The sequence below is a fragment of the Mustela putorius genome, unplaced genomic scaffold (genome assembly GCF_011764305.1).
Source record: "Mustela putorius furo isolate JIRA1106 unplaced genomic scaffold, ASM1176430v1.1 tig00000799_pilon_pilon_pilon, whole genome shotgun sequence".
Classification (NCBI taxonomy): domain Eukaryota; kingdom Metazoa; phylum Chordata; class Mammalia; order Carnivora; family Mustelidae; genus Mustela; species Mustela putorius.
In genome coordinates, this window is record NW_025421483.1 from 58,910 (window position 1) to 83,032 (window position 24,123).

At 37.8% G+C, this 24,123-nt stretch overlaps 1 protein-coding gene across 1 annotated transcript in view; it reads left to right on the plus strand.

The window, feature by feature from the left end:
* LOC123393307 (butyrophilin subfamily 1 member A1-like) overlaps positions 1–24,123 on the plus strand; it is a 58,665-nt gene that overhangs the window by 32,763 nt on the left and 1,779 nt on the right. The window contains exons 3-6 of the mRNA XM_045084854.1: positions 19,444–19,464; positions 22,639–22,656; positions 23,555–23,581; positions 24,037–24,063. Of these exons, the coding sequence (XP_044940789.1) occupies positions 19,444–19,464; positions 22,639–22,656; positions 23,555–23,581; positions 24,037–24,063 (93 nt within the window). The remainder of the gene's footprint in view (positions 1–19,443; positions 19,465–22,638; positions 22,657–23,554; positions 23,582–24,036; positions 24,064–24,123) is intronic.

Here is a 24,123-nt window from a genome sequence, read left to right on the forward strand (position 1 = left end):
CTGTTGATGGACATCTAGGTTCTTTCCATAGTTTGGCTATTGTGGACATTGCTGCTATAAACATTCGGGTGCATGTGCCCCTTTGGATCACTACGTTTGTATCTTTAGGGTAAATACCCAGTAGTGCAATTGCTGGGTCATAGGGCAGTTCTATTTTCAACATTTTGAGGAACCTCCATGATGTTTTCCAGAGTGGCTGCACCAGCTTGCATTCCCACCAGCAGTGTAGGAGGGTTCCCCTTTCTCCGCATCCTCGCCAGCATCTGTCATTTCCTGACTTGTTGATTTTAGCCATTCTGACTGGTGTGAGGTGATATCTCATTGTGGTTTTGATTTGTATTTCCCTGGTGCCGAGGGATATGGAGCACTTTTTCATGTGTCTGTTGGCCATCTGGATGTCTTCTTTGCAGAAATGTCTGTTCATGTCCTCTGCCCATTTCTTGATTGGATTATTTGTTCTTTGGGTGTTGAGTTTGCTAAGTTCTTTATAGATTTTGGACACTAACCCAAAAGACTGCACTCCAAAACTGCTAGAACTTGTACAGGAATTCAGTAAAGTGTCAGGATATAAAATCAATGCACAGAAATCAGTTGCATTTCTCTACACCAACAACAAGACAGAAGAAAGAGAAATTAAGGAGTCAATCCCATTTACAATTGCACCCAAAACCATAAGATATCTAGGAATAAACCTAACCAAAGAGGCACAGAATCTATACTCAGAAAACTATAAAGTACTCATGAAAGAAATTGAGGAAGATTCAATTTTCTTTGAATGTCCTTTAGCTTGGGGCACCTGGGTGGCACAGTGGGTTGAGCCTCTGCCTGCGGCTCGGGTCATGATCTCAGGGTCCTGGGATCGAGCCCCGCATCAGGCTCTCTGCTCGGTGGGGAGCCTGCTTCCTCCTCCCTCTCTGCATGTCTCTCTACTTGCTTGTGATCTCTCTCTGTCAAATAAATAAATAAAATATTAAAAAAAAATTTAAAAAATTTAATGTCCATTTGCTTGATTGATGGCTCTTGTTCCCCTCACTTTCAATATGCCAGTGTCTTTTGTTCTAAAATAAGTTTCTTGTAGGCAGCACATAGATCGTGTGAGTGTGTGTGTGTGTGTGTTTATCCATTATGATATCCTATGCCTTTTGATCAGAACATTTTTTCCATTTCCACTTGGACTGATTATTGGTAGATATGAATTTGGTGCCATTGTGTTACCTGTAATGCTGGTAGTTTGGGTGATGTTCTCTGTTCCTTTCTAGTCTTTTTTGCTTTGTTGTTGTTGTTGTTGTTTTGTTTTGGTTTGGTTTGGTTTGTTTGTTTCCACTCAAAGAGTCCCCTTCAATATCTCTTGCTGGATTACTTAGTGGTCAAGACTCCTTTAGTTTTTTCTTGTCTGGGAAACTGTCTCCTTCTATTTTGAATGAGAGCCTTGCTGGATAAAGAATTCTTGGTTGCTTATTTTTTCCCATTGAGCACTTTGACTCTATCATGCTACTTTCTTCTGGCCTGTCAAATTTTTGTGGACAGATCTGCTGCAACTGTGATTTATATTGCCTTGTAGCTTAAGGGCTTTTTTCCCTCCTTGCTTCTTTCAGAATTATTTTCTTGTGTGTCTGTAAATTTGACTATGTGTCTTGGTGCAAATTGTTGAATTTGATGGGAGTTCTCCATACTGTCCATACTGTTTAGATTTTGATGTATATTTCTTTCCCCAGATTAGAGAAGTTTTCAGTTATAATATGCTCAAATTAAAATTCTGTCTCTTTTCCCCACTCTTCTTTGGGACACCTATGATATGACTATTATTATGTGTTAAGGAGTCACTGAAGTTCTTAAGTAGACATTCATGATCCAATAAGTTTCTTGCCCTCTTCTTTGTAGCCTCATTATTTTCCATATTTTGATCATCTATAGCTCTGATTTATTTTCCAGTGTCATCCATCCTTGTTGTTGCATCTGGTCAGTTTTGCATCTGAGCTATATCATTTTTTATTTTGGCCCGACAAGTGTTTAGTTCTTTTATCTCTGCAGTAAGGGATTTTTAATTTCTTCTATGCTTTTCAAATCCAGCAGTATCCTTATGATTGTTGTTTTAAATTTTGCTTCAGGCATCTTAGTTATATCAATTTTGATTATATACCTGGCCATGACTTCTTCCTATTCTTTCTTTTGACATGAATGTCTTCATCATGTCATTTTGCGTAAGTCACTGGTGTGTGTGTGTGTGTGTGTGTGTGTGTGTGTGTGTGTGATTAGTAGGAAAGTCTGTTATATTCTTTCTCCTGAGAGTAATGGCCATATTAAGAGAAGCTACACTGTCTTGAGCCTAGTGCTTCAGGAGGTACTTCAGAATACACACTTTGGTATTGTGTTTTGGTTCCTGTTTCCCTGAGTTCAGTCTGATGCAGAGTTTCTCCTTGCCTGCCATGGGGGCTGTTTGGATCTTTCCCTCTGTGTGGAAAGTTTTAACTAGGTATTTTTGGTCTGCTTGTTAAAAGGAGCTACATTCTTTTTCCCCTACAGCTAAAGCCTTGCACAGTCTATGATTAGTAGACTTGGTGCATGTGTGGGGTTTGTGCTGGTCTTCTGTGGCAGAGGCTTGCTGTGCTAATTCCTAGACAGACATGCACTAGTGAAGATAAGGCTGAAGGGTGTAGGAGGGTGGGGCTTGGTGTAAGCAGCTCCAGCTTTCACTGGGGATGCTGTGTTTCTCATTGAGGTTGTTCAGTGCTGATTGGCTGGGAGGAAATGACATCACTACAGTCTCTTATCCCCATAGCAGGTACTTTGCACCTGCCACTCTTCAGAAAGCCCTCAGCAAAGAGCAGACCATCTGCCCTCCTTTGTCACTAGCTTCCTTTAGATCCCTGACTTCACCCTCTCTGAGTCCAGGCTGTCTGCCTAGTGGGCAGTACACTACCCCTCTGCTTTATCTCAGTAGTGCAGCTGAGTTTCAAAACTCCAAATTTTAGGGAACTGGTGCAACATGGACCTGCGATCATCCTTTGGGAGAGGGCCTTGCGGCAATGTGGCAGGTAGTGGTTTGTCCCATAAAGGCAGTCTAGGGAGTATGCAGTTTTTCAGACCTTATGGTAAAACATAACAGAAAGCTGACACTATGGTTTGGTACCCAGAGCTGATGTCTCAGTTCTTATGCTGGCAACCAGGGCAATGCCAATAATTTGTCCTGTGAAAGGCTGTGCCACCATTCCTAAATGCACTTGAATAATTCGAATGGTTTCTTGCCGTACTACCTAGGGGTTTTTCAGACGATATTACCTATTCCTGGGCCTCTGCCTGACTTCCTTTTAGGATCACCAGTAAGTGCACCAGGAATGACCCTGATGGCCAAGATTTAAAAAACTTCAGACTTGGAGCTCCACTTCTTATAAAAACTTTCAGTAGTCAGTCCCTCTCCTTTTCCCAATCAATGGTTTTGGGCAATGATCTGCACACTGCCTTTACAGTCTTTCTCTCTCCTCTCTCCAAGATCAGGAACCTTTCCCCTTGCAACACCTGCAATTTTTTTCTCCCCCAAATCAACTCTTTGCTGCTCCTACCTTCCAAAGTATGGCCATTTTTCTATTTCTAGTTGCACAGTTTGTTCTCTCAGTCTTCAGACTGATTTTGTGTTCAAGATTATTTGATATTTATATAGCTATGTACAATGGATGAAGCAAGCTTAGAGTCCTACTTTTCAATCATCTTAACTTGTCCTCTTTTTAAAATATTTTTGTTTACTTCTAATTCTGCCCTTTTCAAATATGCCCACTTCCACTTCTTCTAAGTTTGGTAACTCACTATGTAATCCTTTAACTTTTGTTTGTTAACAAAAACTCCAAGAAACTCTAACTTTCCTTAAAGTCTGAATGATAGCACTCCTGGGTAGAATATTCTTGTTTTTTGTTTTGCTTTGTTTTTTGTTGTTGTTGTTTGTTTGTTTGTTTTTCCTTTCAACAGTTCAGGCTTATTAGATTTGTTTTTATTTTTGTTTTTGTTTTTTAATTACCTTATAGCTTTATGGGGTTTCCCTTGTATGAAACTGCTTTCTTTTCCCTTGCAGATTTTAGAAGTCTGCCTTATAATAAAGGTATCTTTCTGCTATTTTCATTGTTATGTGTCTTTTTGTAAACATGTTTGGATTCCTCTTGCTCAGAGGCTGCTGTGCTTCGTGGGCCTGAATGTCTGATCCTTCACCAGATTAAGGAAGTTTTAGACATTATGTTTTTGGTTAAATTCTCTTCCCCTTTCTTTCTCCTGAAATCCCTATAATGTAAAAGGTATGTTTGATGATTTCATAAAGTTTCCTGAAAATTTTCTCATTTTTTTTTTAATTTTTTATTTTTTATAAACATATATTTTTATCCCCAGGGGTACAGGTCTGTGAATCACCAGGTTTACACACTTCACAGCACTCACCAAAACACAATGTCCATAATCCCACCCCCTTCACCCAAGCCCCCTCCCCCAGCAACCCACAGTTTGTTTTGTGAGATTAAGAGTCACTTATGGTTTGTCTCCATCCCAATCCCATTTTCTTTCATTTATTCTTCTCCTACCCACTTAAGCCCCCATGTTGCATCACCACTTCCTCATATCAGGGAGATCATATGATAGTTGTCTTTCTCTGCTTGACTTATTTCGCTAAGCATGATACGCTCTAGTTCCATCCATGTTGTCACAAATGGCAAGATTTCATTTCTTTTGATGGCTGCATAGTATTCCATTGTGTATATATACCACATCTTCTTGATCCATTCATCTGTTGATGGACATCTAGGTTCTATCCATAGTTTGGCTATTGTGGACATGGCTGCTATAGATATTCGGGTGCACGTGCCCCTTTGGATTACTACGTTTGTATCTTTAGGGTAAATACCCAGTAGTGCAATTGCTGGGTCATAGGGCAGTTCTATTTTCAACATTTTGAGGAACCTCCATGCTGTTTTCCAGAGTGGCTGCACCAGCTTGCATTCCCACCAACAATGTATGAGGGTTCCCCTTTCTCCGCATCCTCGCCAGCGTCTGTCATTTCCTGACTTGTTGATTTTAGCCATTCTGACTGGTGTGAGGTGATATCGCATTGTGGTTTTGATTTGTATTTCCCTGGTGCCGAGGGATATGGAGCACTTTTTCATGTGTCTGTTGGCCATCTGGATGTCTTCTTTGCAGAAATGTCTGTTCATGTCCTCTGCCCATTTCTTGATTGGATTATTTGTTCTTTGGGTGTTGAGTTTGCTATGTTCTTTATAGATTCCGGACACTAGTCCTTTATCTGATATGTCTTTGCAAATATCTTCTCCCATTTTGTCAGTTGTCTTTTGATTTTGTTAACTGTTTCCTTTGCTGTGCAAAAGCTTTTGATCCTGAAGAAATCCCAATCGTTCATTTTTGCCCTTGCTTCCCTTGCCTTTGGCGTTGTTCCTAGGAAGATGTTGCTGCGGCTGAGGTCGAAGAGGATGCTGCCTGTGTTCTCCTCAAGGATTTTGATGGATTCCTTTCACACACTGAGGTCCTTCATCCATTTTGAGTCTATTTTTGTGTGTGGTGTAAGGAAATGGTCCAATTTCATTTTTCTGCATGTGGCTGTCCAATTTTCCCAGCACCATTTATTGAAGAGGCTGTCTTTTTTCCATTGGACATTCTTTCCTGCTTTGTCAAAGATTAGTTGACCATAGAGTTGAGGGTCTATTTCTGGGCTCTCTATTCTGTTCCATTGATCTATCTGTCTGTTTTTGTGCCAGTACCATGCTGTCTTGATGATGACAGCTTTGTAATAGAGCTTGAAGTCCGGAATTGTGATGCCACCAACGTTGGCTTTCTTTTTCAATATCCCTTTGGCTATTCGAAGTCTTTTCTGGTTCCATATAAATTTTAGAATTATTTGTTCCATTTCCTTGAAAAAGATGGATGGTACTTTGATAGGAATTGCATTAAATGTGTAGATTGCTTTAGGTAGCATAGACATTTTCACAATATTTATTCTTCCAATCCAGGAGCATGGAACATTTTTCCATTTCTTTGTGTCTTCCTCAATTTCTTTCATGAGTACTTTATAGTTTTCTGAATATAGATTCTGTGCCTCTTTGGTTAGGTTTATTCCTACGTATCATATGGTTTTGGGTGCAATTGTAAATGGGATTGACTCCTTAATTTCTCTTTCTTCTGTCTTGCTGTTGGTGTAGAGAAATGCAACTGATTTCTGTGCATTGATTTTATATCCTGACACTTTACTGAATTCCTGTATAAGTTCTAGCAGTTTTGGAGTGGAGTCTTTTGGGTTTTACACATATAGTATCATATCATCTGCGAAGAGTGATAATTTGACTTCTTCTTTGCCGATTTGGATGCCTTTAATTTCCTTTTGTTGTCTGATTGCTGAGGCTAGGACCTCTAGTACTATGTTGAATAGCAGTGGTGATAATGGACATCCCTGACGTGTTCCTGACCTTAGAGGAGAAGCTTTCAGTTTTTCTCCATTGAGAATGATATATGCGGTGGGTTTTTCCTAGATGGCTTTGATGGTATTGAGGTATGTGCCCTCTATCCCTACACTTTGAAGAGTTTTGATCAGGAAGGGATGCTGTACTTTGTCAAATGCTTTTCCAGCATCTATTGAGAGTATCATATGATTCTTGATCTTTCTTTTATTGATGTGTTGTATCACATTGACTGATTTGCGGATGTTGAACCAACCTTGCAGCCCTGGAATAAATCCCACTTGGACGTGGTGAATAATCCTTTTGATGTACTGTTGAATCCTATTGGCTAGTATTTTGTTGAGTATTTTCGCATCTGTGTTCATCAAGGATATTGGTCTATAGCTCTCTTTTTTGGTGGGAATCTTGTCTGGTTTTGGGATCAAAGTGATGCTGGCCTCATAAAATGAGTTTGGAAGTTTTCCTTCCATTTCTATTTTTTGAAACAGTTTCAGGAAAATAGGAATTAGTTCTTCTTTAAATGTTTGGTAGAATTCCCCCGGGAAGCCGTCTGGCCCTGGGCTTTTGTTTGTTTGGAGATTTTTAATGACTGTTTCAATCTCCTTACTGGTTATGGGTCTGTTCAGGCTTTCTATTTCTTCCTGGTTCAGTTGTGGTAGTTTATATGTTTCTAGGAATGCATCCGTTTCTTCCAGATTGTCAAATTTATTGCCGTACAGTTGCTCATAGTATGTTCCTATAATAGTTTGTATTTCTTGTGTAAGTTGTGATCTCTCCTCTTTCATTCATGATTTTATTTATTTGGGTCTTTTCTCTTTTCTTTTTGATAAGTTGGGCCAGGGGGTTATCAATTTTATTATTTCTTTCAAAGAACCAGCTCCTAGATTCGTTGATTTGTTCTATTGTTTTTTTTTGTTGTTGTTGTTGTTTCTATTTCATTGATTTCTGCTCTGATCTTTATGATTTCTCTTCTCCTGCTGGGCTTAGGGTTTCTTTCTTGTTCTTTCTCCAGCTCCTTTAGGTGTAGGGTTAGGTTGCGTACCTGAGACCTTTCTTCTTTCTTGAGAAAGGCTTGTACCGCTATATATTTTCCTCTCAGGACAGCCTTTGTTGTGTCCCACAGATTTTGAACCGTTGTATTTTCATTATCATTTGTTTCCATGATTTTTTTCAATTCTTCTTTAATTTCCGGTTGACCCATTCATTCTTTAGAAGGATGCTGTTTAGTCTCCATGTATTTGGGTTCTTTCCAAACTTCCTTTGGTGGTTGAGTTCTAGCTTTAGAGCATTGTGGTCTGAAAATATGCAGGGAATGATCCCAATCTTTTGATACCGGTTGAGTCCTGGATGTGATCTATTCTGGAGGATGTTCCATTTGCACTAGAGAAGAAAGTGTATTCTGTTGCTTTGGGATGAAATGTTCTGAATATATCTGTGATGTCCATCTGGTCTAGTGTGTCGTTTAAGGCCTTTATTTCCTTGCTGATCTTTTGCTTGGATGATCTGTCCATTTCAGTGAGGGGAGTGTTAAAGTCCCCTACTATTATTGTATTATTGTTGATGTGTTTCTTTGATTTTGTTATTAATTGGTTTATATAGTTGGCTGCTCCCACGTTGGGGGCATAGATATTTAAAATTGTTAATTCTGGTTGTTGGACACACCCTTTTAGTATGATATAGTGTACTTCCTCATCTCTTATTATAGTGTTTGGCTTATAATCTAATTGATCTGATATAAGGATTGCCCCTCCTGCTTTCTTCTGATGTCCATTAGCATGGTAAATTCTTTTCCACCCCCTCACTTTAAATCTGGAGGTGTCTTCGGGGTTAAAATGAGTTTTTTGGAGGCAACATATAGATGGGTTTTGTTTTTTTATCCATTCTGATACCCTGTGTCTTTTGACAGGGGCATTTAGCCCTTTAACATTCAGGGTAACAATTGAGAGATATGAATTTAGTGCCATTTATTGCGTGTAAGGTGGCTGTTACTGTATATGGTCTCTGTTCCTTACTGATCTACCACTTGTAGGCTCTCTCTTTGCTTAGAGGACCCCTTTCAATATTTCCTGTAGAGCTGGTTTGGTGTTTGCAAATTCTTTCAGTTTTTGTTTGTCCTGGAAGCTTTTAATCTCTTCTTCTATTTTCAATGATAGCCTAGCTGGATATAGTATTCTGGGCTCCATGTTTTTCTCATTTAGTGCTCTGAAAATATCATGCCAGCTCTTTCTGGCCTGCCAGGTCTCTGTGGATAAGTCAGCTGCCAATCTAATATTTTTACCATTGTATGTTACAGACTTCTTTCCCCGGGCTGCTTTCAGGATTTTCTCTTTGTCACTGAGACTTGTAAATTTTACTATTAGGTGACGGGGTGTGGGCCTATTCTTATTGATTTTGAGGGGCGTTCTCTGAACCTCCTGAATTTTGATGCTCGTTCCCTTTGCCATATTGGGGAAATTCTCCCCAATAATTCTCTCTAGTATACCTTCTAATCCCCTCTCTCTTTCTTCTTCTCCTGGAACCCCAATTATTCTAATGTTGTTTCGTCTTATGGTGTCACTTATCTCTCGAATTCTCCCCTCATGGTCCAGTAGCTGTTTGTCCCTCTTTTGCTCAGCTTCTTTATTCTCTGTCATTTGGTCTTCTATATCACTAATTCTTTCTGTTGCTTCATTTATCCTAGCAGTGAGAGCCTCCATTTTTGATTGCACCTCATTAATAGCTTTTTTGTTTTCAACTTGGTTAGATTTTAGTTCTTTCATTTCTTCAGAAAGGGCTTTTCTATCTCTCGAGAGGGTTTCTCTAATATCTTCCATGCCTTTTTCGAGCCCGGCTAGAACCTTGAGAATTGTCATTCTGAACTCTAGATCTGACATATTACCAATGTCTGTATTGATTAGGTTCCTAGCCTTCGGTACTGCCTCTTGTTCTTTTTTTTGTGTTGAATTTTTCCGTCATGTCATTTTGTCCAGATAAGAGTATATGAAGGGGCAAGTAAAATACTAAAAGGGTGGCAACAACCCCAGGAAAATATGCTTTAACCAAATTAGAAGATATCCCAAATCGTGAGTGGGGAGAAAGGGGATAAAAAGAGGTTCAAAAAAGAAGAAAGAAAGAAAAAAAAAGAAAAAAAAAGAAAAGAATTTAATAAAAGACAACAAATATGAAAATATAAAAAAGAAGAAATTTATATAATAGTTAAACTAGTTAAAAAATGTTAAAAAAGAAAAAGGTAAAAGTTAAAAAAAAATTAACCAGAAGGCGAGAAAAAAAACAAAAAATGAAAAAGAAAAAAGTTAAATTAACTGCAAGACTAAAAAAAATCACAGGGAAAAGGCCATGTGTTTCGTGCTTTGCTTTCTCCTCCTCTAGTATTCTGCTGCTCTCCTTGGTATTGAAACCACACTCCTTGGTAGGTGAACTTGGTCTCGGCTGGATTTCTTGTTGATCTTATGGGGGAGGGGCCTGTTGTAGTGATTCTCAAGTGTCTTTGCCCCAGGCAGAATTGCACCGCCCTTATCAGGGGCCGGGGTGAGTAATCCTCTTGGGTTTGCTTTCAGGAGCTTTTGTTCCCTGAGCGCTTTCCATAGGTTCCAGAGGACGGGGAATACAAATGGCGGCCTCCTGGTCTCCGGCCCGTAGGAGCCGAGAGCCCAGGGCCCCACTCCTCAGTGCGCCCTCAGAGAACAGCGCCCAGTTACTCCCGTCTGCCTGACTTCCAGCCGCGCTCTGAGTTCACGGAGCATGCTACCTGTTCAAGGTAACACCGAGCTGTGAGCTTACTGTCAGCTCTGTCTCTGTAGCCGGCTTTCCCATTCCAATACCCGCAAGTTCTGCGACACTCAGACACCCCCGATCCTTCTGTGACCCTGCGGGACCTGAGGCCACGCTGACCCCACGTGGGCTCTGCCCCGGTTTAGCCTCTGGAGCGATGTCCCTCAGCGGAACAGACTTTTAAAAGTCCTGATTTTGTGCTCCGTTGCTCCGCCGCTTGCCAGGAGCCAGCCCCTCCCCCCGGGGTCTATCTTCCCGTCGCTTTGGATTCACTTCTCCGCTGGTCCTACCTTTCAGAAAGTGGTTGTTTTTCTGTTTCCAGAATTGCTGTTCTTCTTCTCTTCGATCTGCCGATGGATTTTCAGGTGTTTGCAATCTTTAGATAACCTATCTAGCTGATCTCCGGCTAGCTGAAGTAGTCTCAGCCTGCTACTTCTCCACCATCTTGACTCCTCCAACTTTTCTCATTTTTTATACTTTTTTTTTCTTCAGTTTTGTTTTCTATTACCTTGCATTTCAGATTGCTGATCTGTTCTTCTGCATCCTCTACTCCACTGTTGCTTCTATCTAGTGTATTTTTATTCGGTTATTGAATTCTTCAGCTTCGATTGGTTCTTTTTTATATCTTTGTTGAAGTTCTCATTGAGTTCATCCACTCTTTTCTCAAGTCCAGTGAGGTTTTTATAACTATTATGTTGAATTCTTTATTGGGCATATTACCTATCTTAGTTTTATTTAACTAATTTATTGTGATTTTGTCTTATACTTTGATTTGGGACATAATCCTCTGTCTCCTCATTTTGCTTAATTCTCTGTGCTTCTTTCGATGTATTAGGAAGGCCAGGTATTTCTACAGGTCTTGAGAGTAGTAATCTTGTGTAGAGAAGTTCCTGTGGTGCCCTGAAGGCAACCCCTCTTGGTCACCAGAACTAGACATTCCAGGGTTATTCCCTATGTAGGCTACATGTATCATCCTGTTTCAACTGACAACCATGGTCCAGCTGGTTGCAATCACCCTCTTTGTGGGTGTGCTGTGTAGCTAAGAGACTTGGCTTCAAGAACTGGGTGTGCTCATGTGCAAGGTTATCTCCTCTCTTCCACAGGGCAAGAGTTATTTGTAGGGCAGGTGGTCCTCACTGAGGCTGCTGGCTTGGTGTTGCCGGGCACTAGATGCGTTAGAGGGATGCCTGCCAAATGGGTGATTTGGAAGGGATGTGTCTGCATGGGATGCCAGGGTGAGGCTTGTGGTGCTAGCAAGGCAGATAGTATTAACAGGGCTTCCACAAGTGCCTGATTACCTAGGTTGGGGAAGGGGGTGGGAAATCTTCAGGAGATCCCTGCCTCTCTAGAACACGTTATGAGTTTAGTCAATAAATCTTCCTCAGAAATACCCCAGATATCTTAATTGCTGTGTTTCTTGCCAATTTATTTAGTATGCTTGCTCTTTGAGGGTAGTAACTTGGTATCCCATTGGCCTCCAGCTCTCCCAGGGTTAAGCTTGATAATTTTTTTAAAGATTTTATTTATTTGACAGACAGATCACAAGTAGGCAGAGAAGCAGGCAGAGAGGGAGGGGGAACCAGGCTCCCTGCCAAGCAGAGAGCCCAACATGGGGCTCAATTCCAGGACCCTGGGATCATGACCTGGGCCGAAGGCAGAGGCCCCCACCCACTGAGCCACCCAGGCTGATGATTTTTAAACCCCCAGGAGTTAAATTATGCTGGTTTTCATAGCCAGATGTTATAGGGACTCATCTTACCAGTGCGCATCCCAGGGACATAGAAGCCTAGTGTGGGGTCTGATTTCAGTTTTCTGCAATTCTGTTGTTCCTTTAGATTATGGTTAGTCAGGCTGCGGATTTGGTTCCTAACCAGATCTCTCTACCACTATATTACTTTTCCAGATCTGCCTTGTCTCTACAATTAGCTGTGAAATATCTGTTCTGCCCATTCCTGGGTCATTCTTAGAGTTGCATAGATATAGATGTTACCTGGGTGTGTCATGGAATGAGATGAGGTCAGGGTCCTCCTATGTCATCTTCCCTGGCTCTTAGTTTAAATTTTTTGAAGATCTTCTCTACTGTTTTTTGGTGGTTTGTTGTTGTTGTTGTTGTTATTTTTTTTTTAATTAAGGCTGTACCAATTGATAATTCCGCCAACACAAGATAACAACTGTTGGCGAGAATGTGGAGAAGAAGTTAGTTTTTAGTCTATTGATTGTTTGCTTTATCAATCGTAATGTGTTTTTCAATCTAGTTCATTGAAATTTTCTCCAATTTTTCTAAGGTAATCTAAATAAGATCTGTCAATTTTGTTTATCTTCCCAAAACCAACTTTTAGTTTCATTGATATTTTATATTGTTTTTCTGGCTTTTATTACATTTACAAAATCTTTATTATTTCTTTACTTTATTAACTTTGAGGTAGTAAGCCTTGAAGTTTCAAGTTAAGTTGTTTATTTAGGACCTTTCTTCTTTATTAGTGTAGGATTGATCATTATAAATTTTCCTCTTATAAAGGTTTTGCTATTTCCCTTATGTTTCTGTATGTCGTGATTCCATTTTCATATATCTCAAGACATTGATTTCCCTTTTGTTTACTTCTTTGACAAATTGGGCTTTCAGAACACTTTGTTTAATCTCATTGTATTTGTGACTCTGTCACCTTTCCTCCTGTTACTGACCTGTAGTTTCAAATCACTGTGACAAAAAATTATATACTTGATATGATACCAATTTTCATAAATTTGTCAAGACTTATTTTGTGACTAAAACATGATCTATCCTGGAGAATACCCTGTGTGCACTTGAGAAAAATGTCCATTTTGATACTGTTGATTGGCATGATCTGTATGTGTCTGTTATGTCCATCTGATATAAAATGTAGTTCAAATCTAGTATTTCCTTATTTACTTTATGTCTGGATGATGTATTCATTGATGAAAGTGGGGCACTGAAATTCTCACCATTATTATTTCTCCCTGGCTTTTTCCCCCTACATCTCTATAATGTAGATGGCTTCTTCCAGAGTGCAAACAACAGAGCCATTCTACAAATACCTCTGCTTCTTCAATTTAGTCCCTTCTTTTCCTTTCTTTACTCTCATTTCTTTCCTCTCAACTTTCATTCTTATTTTCTTCTTCTCAGTACTTTACTTCAATATTATAATAGCAATCATCATCATGTGATGAAGGCAAAGCTTGGAAACACAGGAACAATTGAGGATAAGGAGTGGAAGGAAGGCAGAAAAGGAAAAAAAGGATGAAGTGAGAGAAGAAAGAAGACAAAATTATGACAATATTTTACCTTTAAACATTTTTTTCCAATACTCAAAATTCTTAAGTTCTCTAGTGATTTTTTAATCAAATAATTAATTGTGAGGAATTAACTAACAAACAAATTGAATACTCTTGCAATATTTTCTAAAGTAAAAAAGTGAACATGACCAGAGTTGAGAAAAGAATCGTATGCATCATTGAATTATTCACTTTTTAACTTTTTGCGATGAATTCCAAAATCACATACCAAGAGTTGGCAAATGGGTACTACTTGTTGCTATGTATCTGTGTGTGTGTGTGTGTGTGTGTGTGTGTGTGTGTGTGTGTGCATATCACATATATATGAATAGCGTATATATAAGCATGTAATTGGTGAGATTATATTTGTGTATACACACACACATCTGGAGAGAGAGAAAGAGAACATCTCTATGTGTGTGTGCATGTGTTATATATAAAGATAGAGGTAGATTAAAAGAGTTAAAGAACCTATTAGGGTAAGAAAGTGTGAGGACATTTTAAAAAGATATTCATAAAATGTAACCTCCAAAAATAACATTTCTTATTTATTCTCTAATGCAGTAAAATCATCACTCTTTCCCTTTCCTTTTATATTTTCTGGAGAGCATTATGTAAATCAAAATGAGTTCTCCTGCTACTAATGGGATGTGAGTGAGTGTGTGTGTGTGTGTGTATATGTGTGCATGTGTGCCTGTGTGCAGCATCTTGTTAGTTTTAACTTTACATTGTTTTTTATTTTTAAAAAATATTTCATTTATTTATTTGAGAGAGAGACAGAGAGAGAAGGAAAGGGGGGAAGGGCAGAGGGAGAGGGAGAATCAGACTCCCCACTGAGCAAGGAGCCAGATGTGGAGCCTCGATCCTTCGACTCCAGGATCATGTCCTGACCTGAAGGCAGACACTTAACCAACTGAGCCACTCAGACACCCAAACACATTCTAATTTTTTAAACAAATTTTAATTTTTTTCATTTACATTTACTTTGACATTTACATTAATATCAAATTAATATTTTTGATTTGTTTATCAGAAGAACCTCAAAAAAGGAATTGTAAATATCCTGACAACACTTTAGTTCTGCACTATGATGCCTGTCACCATTGACATTTCCTGCCTCTTCACTTGCATGCATCCTTTGGCTCTCCCTTTTGAATATCTGCTCTCCCTCCCCATTATTTGGTTTCTGCACCATTCCCATATATTTCCTTCACTTCTGTTTCCCATCTTTCCCATATTTCTTTTATTCATCCTATGCCTTTCCAGTGCCAGTGTAAAATTATGAAGTTGATAAAATAAAGGGATTTAGTTAACAAGCACATGGTTTCCACTCAATTACATTTACTGACAAGTCTTTATGTAAGTGCCATATCATGTATTCCAGGGAAGGGTCCTATTATTATATACATGATATTATCTCAATCTTTAAGACATGGGAGAGCACTCCAAAGTCACTGAGTTAATCCTTTATCATTTGTCTTTCAAACACGTGTAAATTCTGGGAGGGGGGCAAGATGGCAGAGAAGGAGGGGACTCTATTTCAATTGGTCCCCTGAATTGAGCTGGATATCTACCAGAGTACTCTGAACATCCATGAAACCAGTCTGAGAAGTAAAATTATACATGCCTGTATATCTACAGGGGCAGAGGATCATCACTTGAGACTTATAAAAGATACAGTTGGGTTTGTGTGGGAAGATATCAGAGGATAAACATAAGGGGGAAGGAGGCACCAAAAGCGAGCCATTGGAAAGTAATACCCAATACAAAAGTGCCCTGTGTTCCTTGGCTGTGAGACAGAAAGGGACTGATAACAGCAAACAGAAAAAAGGGGTTTAAAGGACAATTTCTGGGACCAGGGACACAGGCATGGGCCTAAGCCCATGGTCCACAATGGGTACAGCCACCACCTGCCCACACCTGAGAGGAGCCAGTGTGGACTTGAGTCAGCAGTCCCAGGAATGGCAGACACGAGGGCTGAGTTCACCCAGACAAGTATCACTCTTGGTTTTGGTGGCAAGGGGGTGTAGAGAAAAGCAGGGACCTTGGTCGACCACTGAGAGGGTTGCTGGGGGTGCACACTTACTTCCAGACTCACTCTATGAGGCCAGCATTACCTTGATCCCAAAACCAGGCAAAAGGAAAATTTCAGGCCAGTATCCTTGATGAATATGGATATGAAGATTCTCAACAAGATCCTAGCTAAGAGGATTGAATTGTACATTAAAGAGATTATCCATCATGACAGGTATATTTATCCCTGTATACAAAGGTGGTTCAACAATGGCAAATTAATCAATGTGATAGAACAAAATCAATAAGAGAAGAGAGAAGAACCACATGGTTCTCTTAATTGATGCAGAAAAAGCATTTGACAAAAATACAGCATCCTTTCCAGATTAAAACTCTTCAGAGCATAGGGATAGAGGAAATACACCTCAGCTTCATAAAGTCCATCTGTGAAAAACCCACAGTGAATATCATTCTCAATGGGGAAAAGCTAACAGCCTTCCCTTTGAGATGAGGAACAGGACAAGGATGCCCAGTCCTGCCACTGTTGTTCTATGTACTAATAGAAGTCCTAGCAACAGCAATCAGACACCAAAACGAAATAAAATGTATTCAAACTGGCAAAGAGGAAGTCAAACTCTTTCTCCTCACAGATGACATGATACTTTATGTGGAAAACCCCAAAGACTCCACCCCCAAATTAACAGAACTCATGCAATAATTCAGTAATGTGGCAGGATACAAAATCAATGCACAGAAATCTGTTGCTTTCTTATACATTAACAATAAAACTGTAGAAAGAGAAATTAGAGAATTGATTCTATTTCCAATAGCACCAAAAACCATAAGATACTTTGGAATAAACCTAACCAAAGAGGTAAATGATCTATACTCTAGAAACTACAGAACACTCATGAAAGAAATTGAAGACACACGAAAATGGAGAAATATTCCATACTCATGGACCAGAAGAATAAACATTGTTAAAATGTCTATGCTGCCCAGAGCAATCTTTACTTGCAAAACCATCCTGATCAAAATACTAGTGTTTGTGCTGGAACAAACACTCCTAAAATTTGTATGGAACCAGAAAACACTGAATTGCCAAGGAAATGTTGAAAAAGAAAAATAAAGCTCGGGGCATCACACTGCCTAATTTCAAGCTTATTACAAAGCTGTGATTGATCACTAAGACAGCATGGTACTGGCCAAAAACAGACACATAGACAAATGTAACAGAACAGAGAGCCCAGATATGGACCCTCAACTCTATGGTCAAGTAATCATCAATAAGCAGGAAAAAATATCCAGTGGAAAAAAGAAAGTCTCTTCAATAAACAGTGCTGGGAAAATTGGACAGCTATGCATAGAAGTATGAAACTTGACCATTCTCTTTCACCATACAAAAATGGTGAAGGACCCCAATGTGAAACTCAAAATGGATGAAGGACCCCAATGTGAAACAGGAATCCATCAAAATCTTAGGGGAGAACATAGGCAGTAACTTCTTTGGCATTGACCACAGAAACTTCTTTCAAGATATGTCTCCAAAGGCAAGGGAAACAAAGGCAAAAATGGACTTTTGGGACTTCATCAAGATTAAAAGCTTCTGCACAGCAAAGGAAATAGTCAACAAAACAAAGAAGAAACCCACGGAATGGGAGAAGATATTCACAAATGACACTACAGACAAAGGTCTATTATCCAAGATCCATAAAGAACTTCTCAAACTCAACACCCTAGAAACAGATAATCAAGTCAAAAAATGAGCAGAAGACAAGAACAGACACTTCTCCAATGAAGACATACAAATGGCTATCAGACACATGAAAAAGTATTCATCATTAGCCATCAGGGAAATTCAAATCAAAACCACATTGAGATACCACCTTACACCAGTTAGAATGGCAAAAATTGACAAGGCAAGAAACAACAAATTTTAGAGAAGTTGTAGATAAAGGGAACCCTCTTACATTGTTGGTAGGAATGAAAATTGGTGCAGCCACTTTGGAAAACAGTGTGGAGGTTCCTCAAAAATTAAAAATAGAGCTACTCTATGACCCAACAATTACACTGCTGGGTATTTACTCCAAAGATACAGATGTAGTGAAAAGAAGGGCCATCTGTACCCCAATGTTTATATGTTTTTATGTTCTTGCACATTTGTCTTGAACTCTCCATCATCATCTTTGTCAACACCAAGATACATGTATTTTCCTACGATATTGCCTCATTATTTCATCTTTCCAATGAAGTTCGCAGTCTTATTTTATATTTCAACTTCCCTCATTATTACTTCTGCAACTTTTTATGTCCTTTGATTTATGTAAACTAATCACTTCTTCCAGGTAAATTTTATTAATAATGTGTGTGTGAGTGGCAGTATTTTTGTTTGGCAGATGTAGAAGTGTCACCTTAAGGTAGGATTAGGTCATTAGTTCTAAACCTAATTCACATCATGTCTGCTTTATTTTCCTTCCTTTTAAGTCATTTAGTTTAGAAATAATTAAACTCTCTTTCCAGCAATGAATAGAGCTGAAAAAAACCTCATTTTTCATAGGAGGAAAGTTAGACCAGAAGGTATATAATTGAAGAATATCTAAAATTTGGGAGATAGAAATGAGGACTAATAGGTGTAATGAGGATCTAAACAATTCAAGAAAATTGGGGAAGAGTCAGGCAGAGCGATTAACACCAATAACAGAGTGGAGATTGAGGGATTATGCACATGAGAGTGCCTTTCCCAACATTCACAGTTGCATTTTATGTACACCTGTATTACCATTAACACATATTTTATTTCCCCCAATTAATCTCAGCATAAATTTTAATCCTCTTATTTTCTTCTTTGCTTATAAGAGACACAGGTGCTTAGCAAGTGCATCCTTATATACATGTTAGTGAGAATGGGAAAAGTGGGTTAGGGCAACATCACTCAATTCTTTGAATTTCTTCTGAGTTAAACATTAAAAATCTTAGTGTTTACCAAAGCTAGTTTTTAAAAGTTCTATATATTGGGGCGCCTGGGTGGCTCAGTGGGTTAAGCCGCTGCCTTCGGCTCAGGTCATGATCTCAGGGTCCTGGGATCGAGTCCCGCATCGGGCTCTCTGCTCAGCAGGGAGCCTGCTTCTCTCTCTCTCTCTCTCTCTCTGCCTACTTGTGGTCTCTGTCAAATAAATAAAAATCTAAAAAAAAAAATTCTATATATTGACAATTAAGTTATGGCACATTTCTTAAACTCAAAGAATTAGAAACCATCAGACTTACAGAAAGATCTGTGTTCTCACGTTATATCCATTCATTTTCTCAATGATTTTAACATCTACAAAAAAGACTTTCCCAAGATTTACAAATTGATTACTACTTATACAAGTTGTGCATTCACTTAAAGACAACTTGCTTAATCATGTACTTGTAAAAAAAAATGGCAAAATTTAGAAAATAATTTTTAAAAACCACTACCAGAAAAATATTTTGTAAAATTATTTTATCAAATATGTGTTTTGTTCCAAACCTTGAATTCCTTAAATACCTAAAGCCATCTAAAAGGAAATATGCGTGGGATGATATTCTAGGTAGTGTTTCTGACACTTCTTCAACATTTGCTTAGCATATAGTCATTTGAGAAAATTAACTCATTTTTATCCCTTTCTGAGGATAAGCATGTGCTCTTTAGCCAATTTTTCATTTTTCGTGTGTTCTCTGCTTACTTTTATCTCATTATATTCATCCTACCAATTTACATTGCATTGGAAATTTTCAATTCATCTTACTTTTCCATATTTATAATACAAGTTTGTGCAGCCACTTTGGAAAACAGTGTGGGGATTCTTTAAGAAATTAAAAATAGAGCTAACCTATAACCCTGCAATTGCACTACTGGATATTTCTCTTTAAATTTACAAAGTGTTCTCCGTTTCTTTTTCAGAAGACCATCTGGAAGAAAATGGTAATTTTTTTTTTTTTTTCAGATTCACATTCCTTTGGTGCTGCACTGCATAGAAATGATTTTGTTCTTGTCATTTCCTGATTCTTTAACTCACTACCCGCCCCTATCTTTGTCCTTTGTTTTCTTGAATGTCTAATTATTCTATCCAGTACCATCCATGTTGATGCAAAAGCTGGGTATTCATCCTATCTGATGGCTGAATAATATTCTATTGTATATATGGACCATATCTTCTTTATCCATTCGTCTGTTAAAGGGCATCTTCTTTATCCATTCGTCTGTTAAAGGGCATCTCGGCTCTTTCTACAGTTTGGCAATTGTGGCCATTGTTGCTATGAACATTGGGTTGCACATGCCCCTTCTTCTCACTACATCTGTATCTTCAAGGTAAATACCCATTAGTATAATTGCCAAGTCATAGGGTAGCTTTTTTTCTAACTTTTTGAGGAATCTCCACACTGTTTTCCAAAGTGGCCGCACTTTGCTATCCACTTTGTTTTGTTTCCTGAGATTCTCCCATTGTCCCTTCTCATTCAGTCTCCTCAAGGTTTTCATTTCTTTGCTTTTATTTGCCATATATTCTTCAACATCTTCTATCTTCCAGATGCTTATCATAATTTCATTTTAAGGTTGGTGAGATGCAGAGGATTAGGTAGGAACACTGTGCTTGTTTCCATGCAAGATATGTTCCAGAAAATATCCTCTCACTTGGGTTTTCCAACATGTTCTTTGACTAGGAGTGTCCTTTAGTGTGAACAGGAAAATATCTTAAATCTGAAGGTAAGGAATCAGAATCCAAAGTTTCTGAGTTAAGTTTTTTCTTCTATTGGCCTCTGAAACACTCTGAACATGCTATAGTCAAGTGTAACCTTGAGACTTGCTGTTCAACTTCCCTTGAACATTTTCTCAAGTGATCAAACCTATATAAATATTCTTTGCATGATTTTGAGTGGTTATTTTCTCCTTCCAGCTACACTTATTACTCTTCTTTCATTTGAAGTTTTATCTATTCAATTAGTAATTCAACAAATTGTTGAATAAATATTTTAAATATTTTATTTATTTATTATTTCTTAATTGTGTTATGTTATTTGCCATACAATAAATCATTAGTTTTTGTTGTAGTGTTCCAATATTCATTGTTTACATATAACACCCAGTGCTCCATGTAATACGTGCTCTCCTTAATAACAACCATCAGGCACCCATCGCCTACCCTCCTCCCCTCTAAAACACTGTTTGTTTCTTGGAGTTCACAATCTCTCATGGTTTATCTCCCCTCCAATATTTTTTAAAAGATTTGTTTATTCATCAGAGAGAGAGAGAGAAAGGAGCAAGGGGCAGAAGGAGAGGGGGAGAGCATCCTAACAGATCCCCCATTGAACATGGAGCCTGATGTGGGGCTCAATCCCAGGACCCTGACATTATGACTTCCAAAATCAAGAACTGGGCACTTAACTGATGAACCACCCATATGTCCCATACATACATTTTTCATTCAATTAATCTCATTGATACTATATCTCTGGAGTCTAAGGGTATGTTCTAAGTTTTTTCTACACTGACACTATTACCTCACCAAAAGAATTATTTAAATCTCCACATTCCTACATATCCCATGGTATTCAATGAGATATCAAATGAATGGATTTCAGAGATGTAATTCCTTAATTATGGAATGGACATGACTTGGTCAGTTATCAAAAAACAATCATTAGCAGGTGTAGGACTTTGGTTGTACCTTCTTTCTAATGTTTAGAAAACCTGTCTCATAAGGTACTGTATGGTGACTTACATAATAAAATAAAAAATGAAAAAAGAAAAGCTCTCTCATATACACATTTCTATATATTTTCTCTCAGATAGGAAGAAGGCACAGTATAACTCTGGTAAGAAACAGAATCTTTCTCCGAGAACCCTATTCATTTCCCTTCCTGGATTTCACACCCTGTTCATTTAAGATAATCTTCATGCAGGCATGAGTTAACATAGAACTCAAATAAAATAAGGTTATGAATTAATCAGTGAAGAAAAATATGAATAGAAACAACCCAACACCTGACCTTTCATTATTTTAAGTGAGCAATATTTCAGTATTCCCTTGTACAGTATTTATGGCAAATTTATACAACGTAGCTACTGCAATACTGCAATTTGACAAATGCATTTAAAGTAGCCATAGCCCTGCTGAGCAAGGAGCCCTATGCTGGACACTAACCCAGGACCTTGAGATCATGACCTGAGCCAAAGGCAGGCAATTAACTGACTGAGCCCCACAGGTGTCCCTCAAATACTGCTTTATACAAAATGTTAACTTAATAAATGAGCTAACATTTGAAATTTCCATGAATGTTTTCTAAGAAACTTTAATAAAGCACAGAGCCACATTTTAGGGAAAAGATAAGAGTGTTTAAAGCACACTCTTCTAATATTTTACTTATACAATCATAGCATTTGTTTTCCTCCATAACTCATTTTAAAAATTATATTTCCCGCTTGGGAGAAGGTGGTGGGGTTATGGACATTGGGGAAGGTATGTGCTATGGTGAGTGCTGTGAGGTGTGTAAACCTGGCAATTCACAGACCTGTACTCCTGGGGCTAATAATATATTATATGTTTATAAAAAATTATAATAAAAATTATATTTCCTCCAAATACATGAGTCAGTAATCAATATCAATTTTATTTTCTGTTTTTAAGAGATTTATGTTCTGAGAAATTCTCTACTTATATGTAAGTTACTAGGAATAGAAAGATTTTAGTTAGAGCCTTCTCACTTTCTTCTTTGACCTTCTAAAGGATAAAATCCAAGAGGACAGATTTTTTAAGTTAATTTGGAAAGTCCTATCATGTGACAACTAAATTAAATTTTATTAAAGACAAAGAATTAGATATCAACAGAATTGAAAAAAATTATAACCAGGCCCAGAGTCAATTTTTTGTCAATGCTGTGAAATCTTCTAGAAAGATCATTCAGGATTTATACATATGTGTCTTCACTAAAGGCATCTTATTTAGTCTGACATAGTCCAATAAATTTTCAAGATTACTAATCTACTCAATAAGCTACTAATAATACAACATCTTTTAGAAAATTATTTTATTAAATATATGTTGGTTTTCCTTGACGTTGACTGGCATTTACATGAGTTTTTTTCCTTTTTACTTTTCAGGATTTCAACAGGAAATTGGTAACTTTTTCTGGCATACTTTTTACTGATGTATTTCCTATGAATATTTTTTGTCATTCCTTTTCATTCTTTTGATTTATTTGCAGGGTTCTATCTTCTAGATGATTGCCATAATCTCATTATAAACTTGATGAGCTGAGGGGATTAAGCTAAGGAGAAGTGGTCTTCTCCATTTAATAGAAAGCTGTCCTTTAAATTGAGTTCTCCAACACATCTTCTGAGACAAAGTGCCCATCGTTTTGTACATAATATTACCCCAGTTCTTAATGGATGGGCTCAGACTCCAAAACTGCCAAGTGACAGAAGTTCCTCTTTTTGATTGCCTTTCACACATTTTGCATACTACTGATGTCAAGTGTAACCTTGACATATAACAGTCTTCTTCTCTTGACAAATTTCCAGTGATCCATGGTATATAAGTATTTTTGCATGCTTTGCCTGCTTACTGTCTCTTTCCAGCCATAGTTATTACTCTTCTTTCATTTTTACTTAAATCCATTTACTTATTAATTCAATAGGTTCTCTTCTTTTATGGTCTTTTATACATTCTTTTTTATTTCACTCAAACTTCATTGCTTATTAGCTTCATAGCTTATTATCTCTAAAGTCTAATGCTATCTTCTAAGATATCCTTATGCTATTTTTAATATTATATAAGAATTATTTAAATCTTCACATTAAATCTACAGTGTATTGTATAGGGACTGTATTCTGCAAATTGCAGTAAAATTTCTACATGGAATGGACTTTAGAGATTCCTTTTTATTACTTTTGAAATGGACTTTACTTGACCAATAAACAGACATAAATGTTAGCAAATGTATGCTTTTAATTATATCTTCCTTATGATGTTAAGAAGATCTGTCTCATACATGAGTGTTTGTGTGTTTTCTCTCAGCTAGGAGGAAAGCTCAATACAAGGCTGGTGAGTAATGTTTGTCTCTCAGAAAGCTCTACTCTATAATTTCTCAGGTCCTGAGAAATTTAATAAAAAATTCTATGGTTGGCAAAGAAATATTTGTAGCATTAGCTTTCTAAATTTAAAGAGGTTTAGTAAAATCTCTCAGAAGAGCAAACCTTAAGTGATTTGGCATTTCTTTCCCTCCTACCCTCCAACCTTGTCTTGATTTTATGTTATCTTTCCTGCTCCTCCATCTCTCCTACTTTGTCTTGCTTCTATGTTTGTACCTACCCTACTCGTGATCTTTTTTTTTTTTAATGATATTTGAAAAAAAAGAAAGTATGAAAATAATACAGTATTAAAACAGAAAATCCAAGAATTTCAGAAGAAATTGGACAAAGAAAGGGAGAAATGGAAAAGACAATGAGAGAAAACAGGTAAAAGTTTTCCTTTTTTGATGTTTTTTTCTTTTTTTCCAGCCTGGAGGAAGGCACAATTATATCCTGGTGAGTGCTATGAACTCTGATGAAGAAAATCCTACTATCAAAGATATTTTAAATCAATAC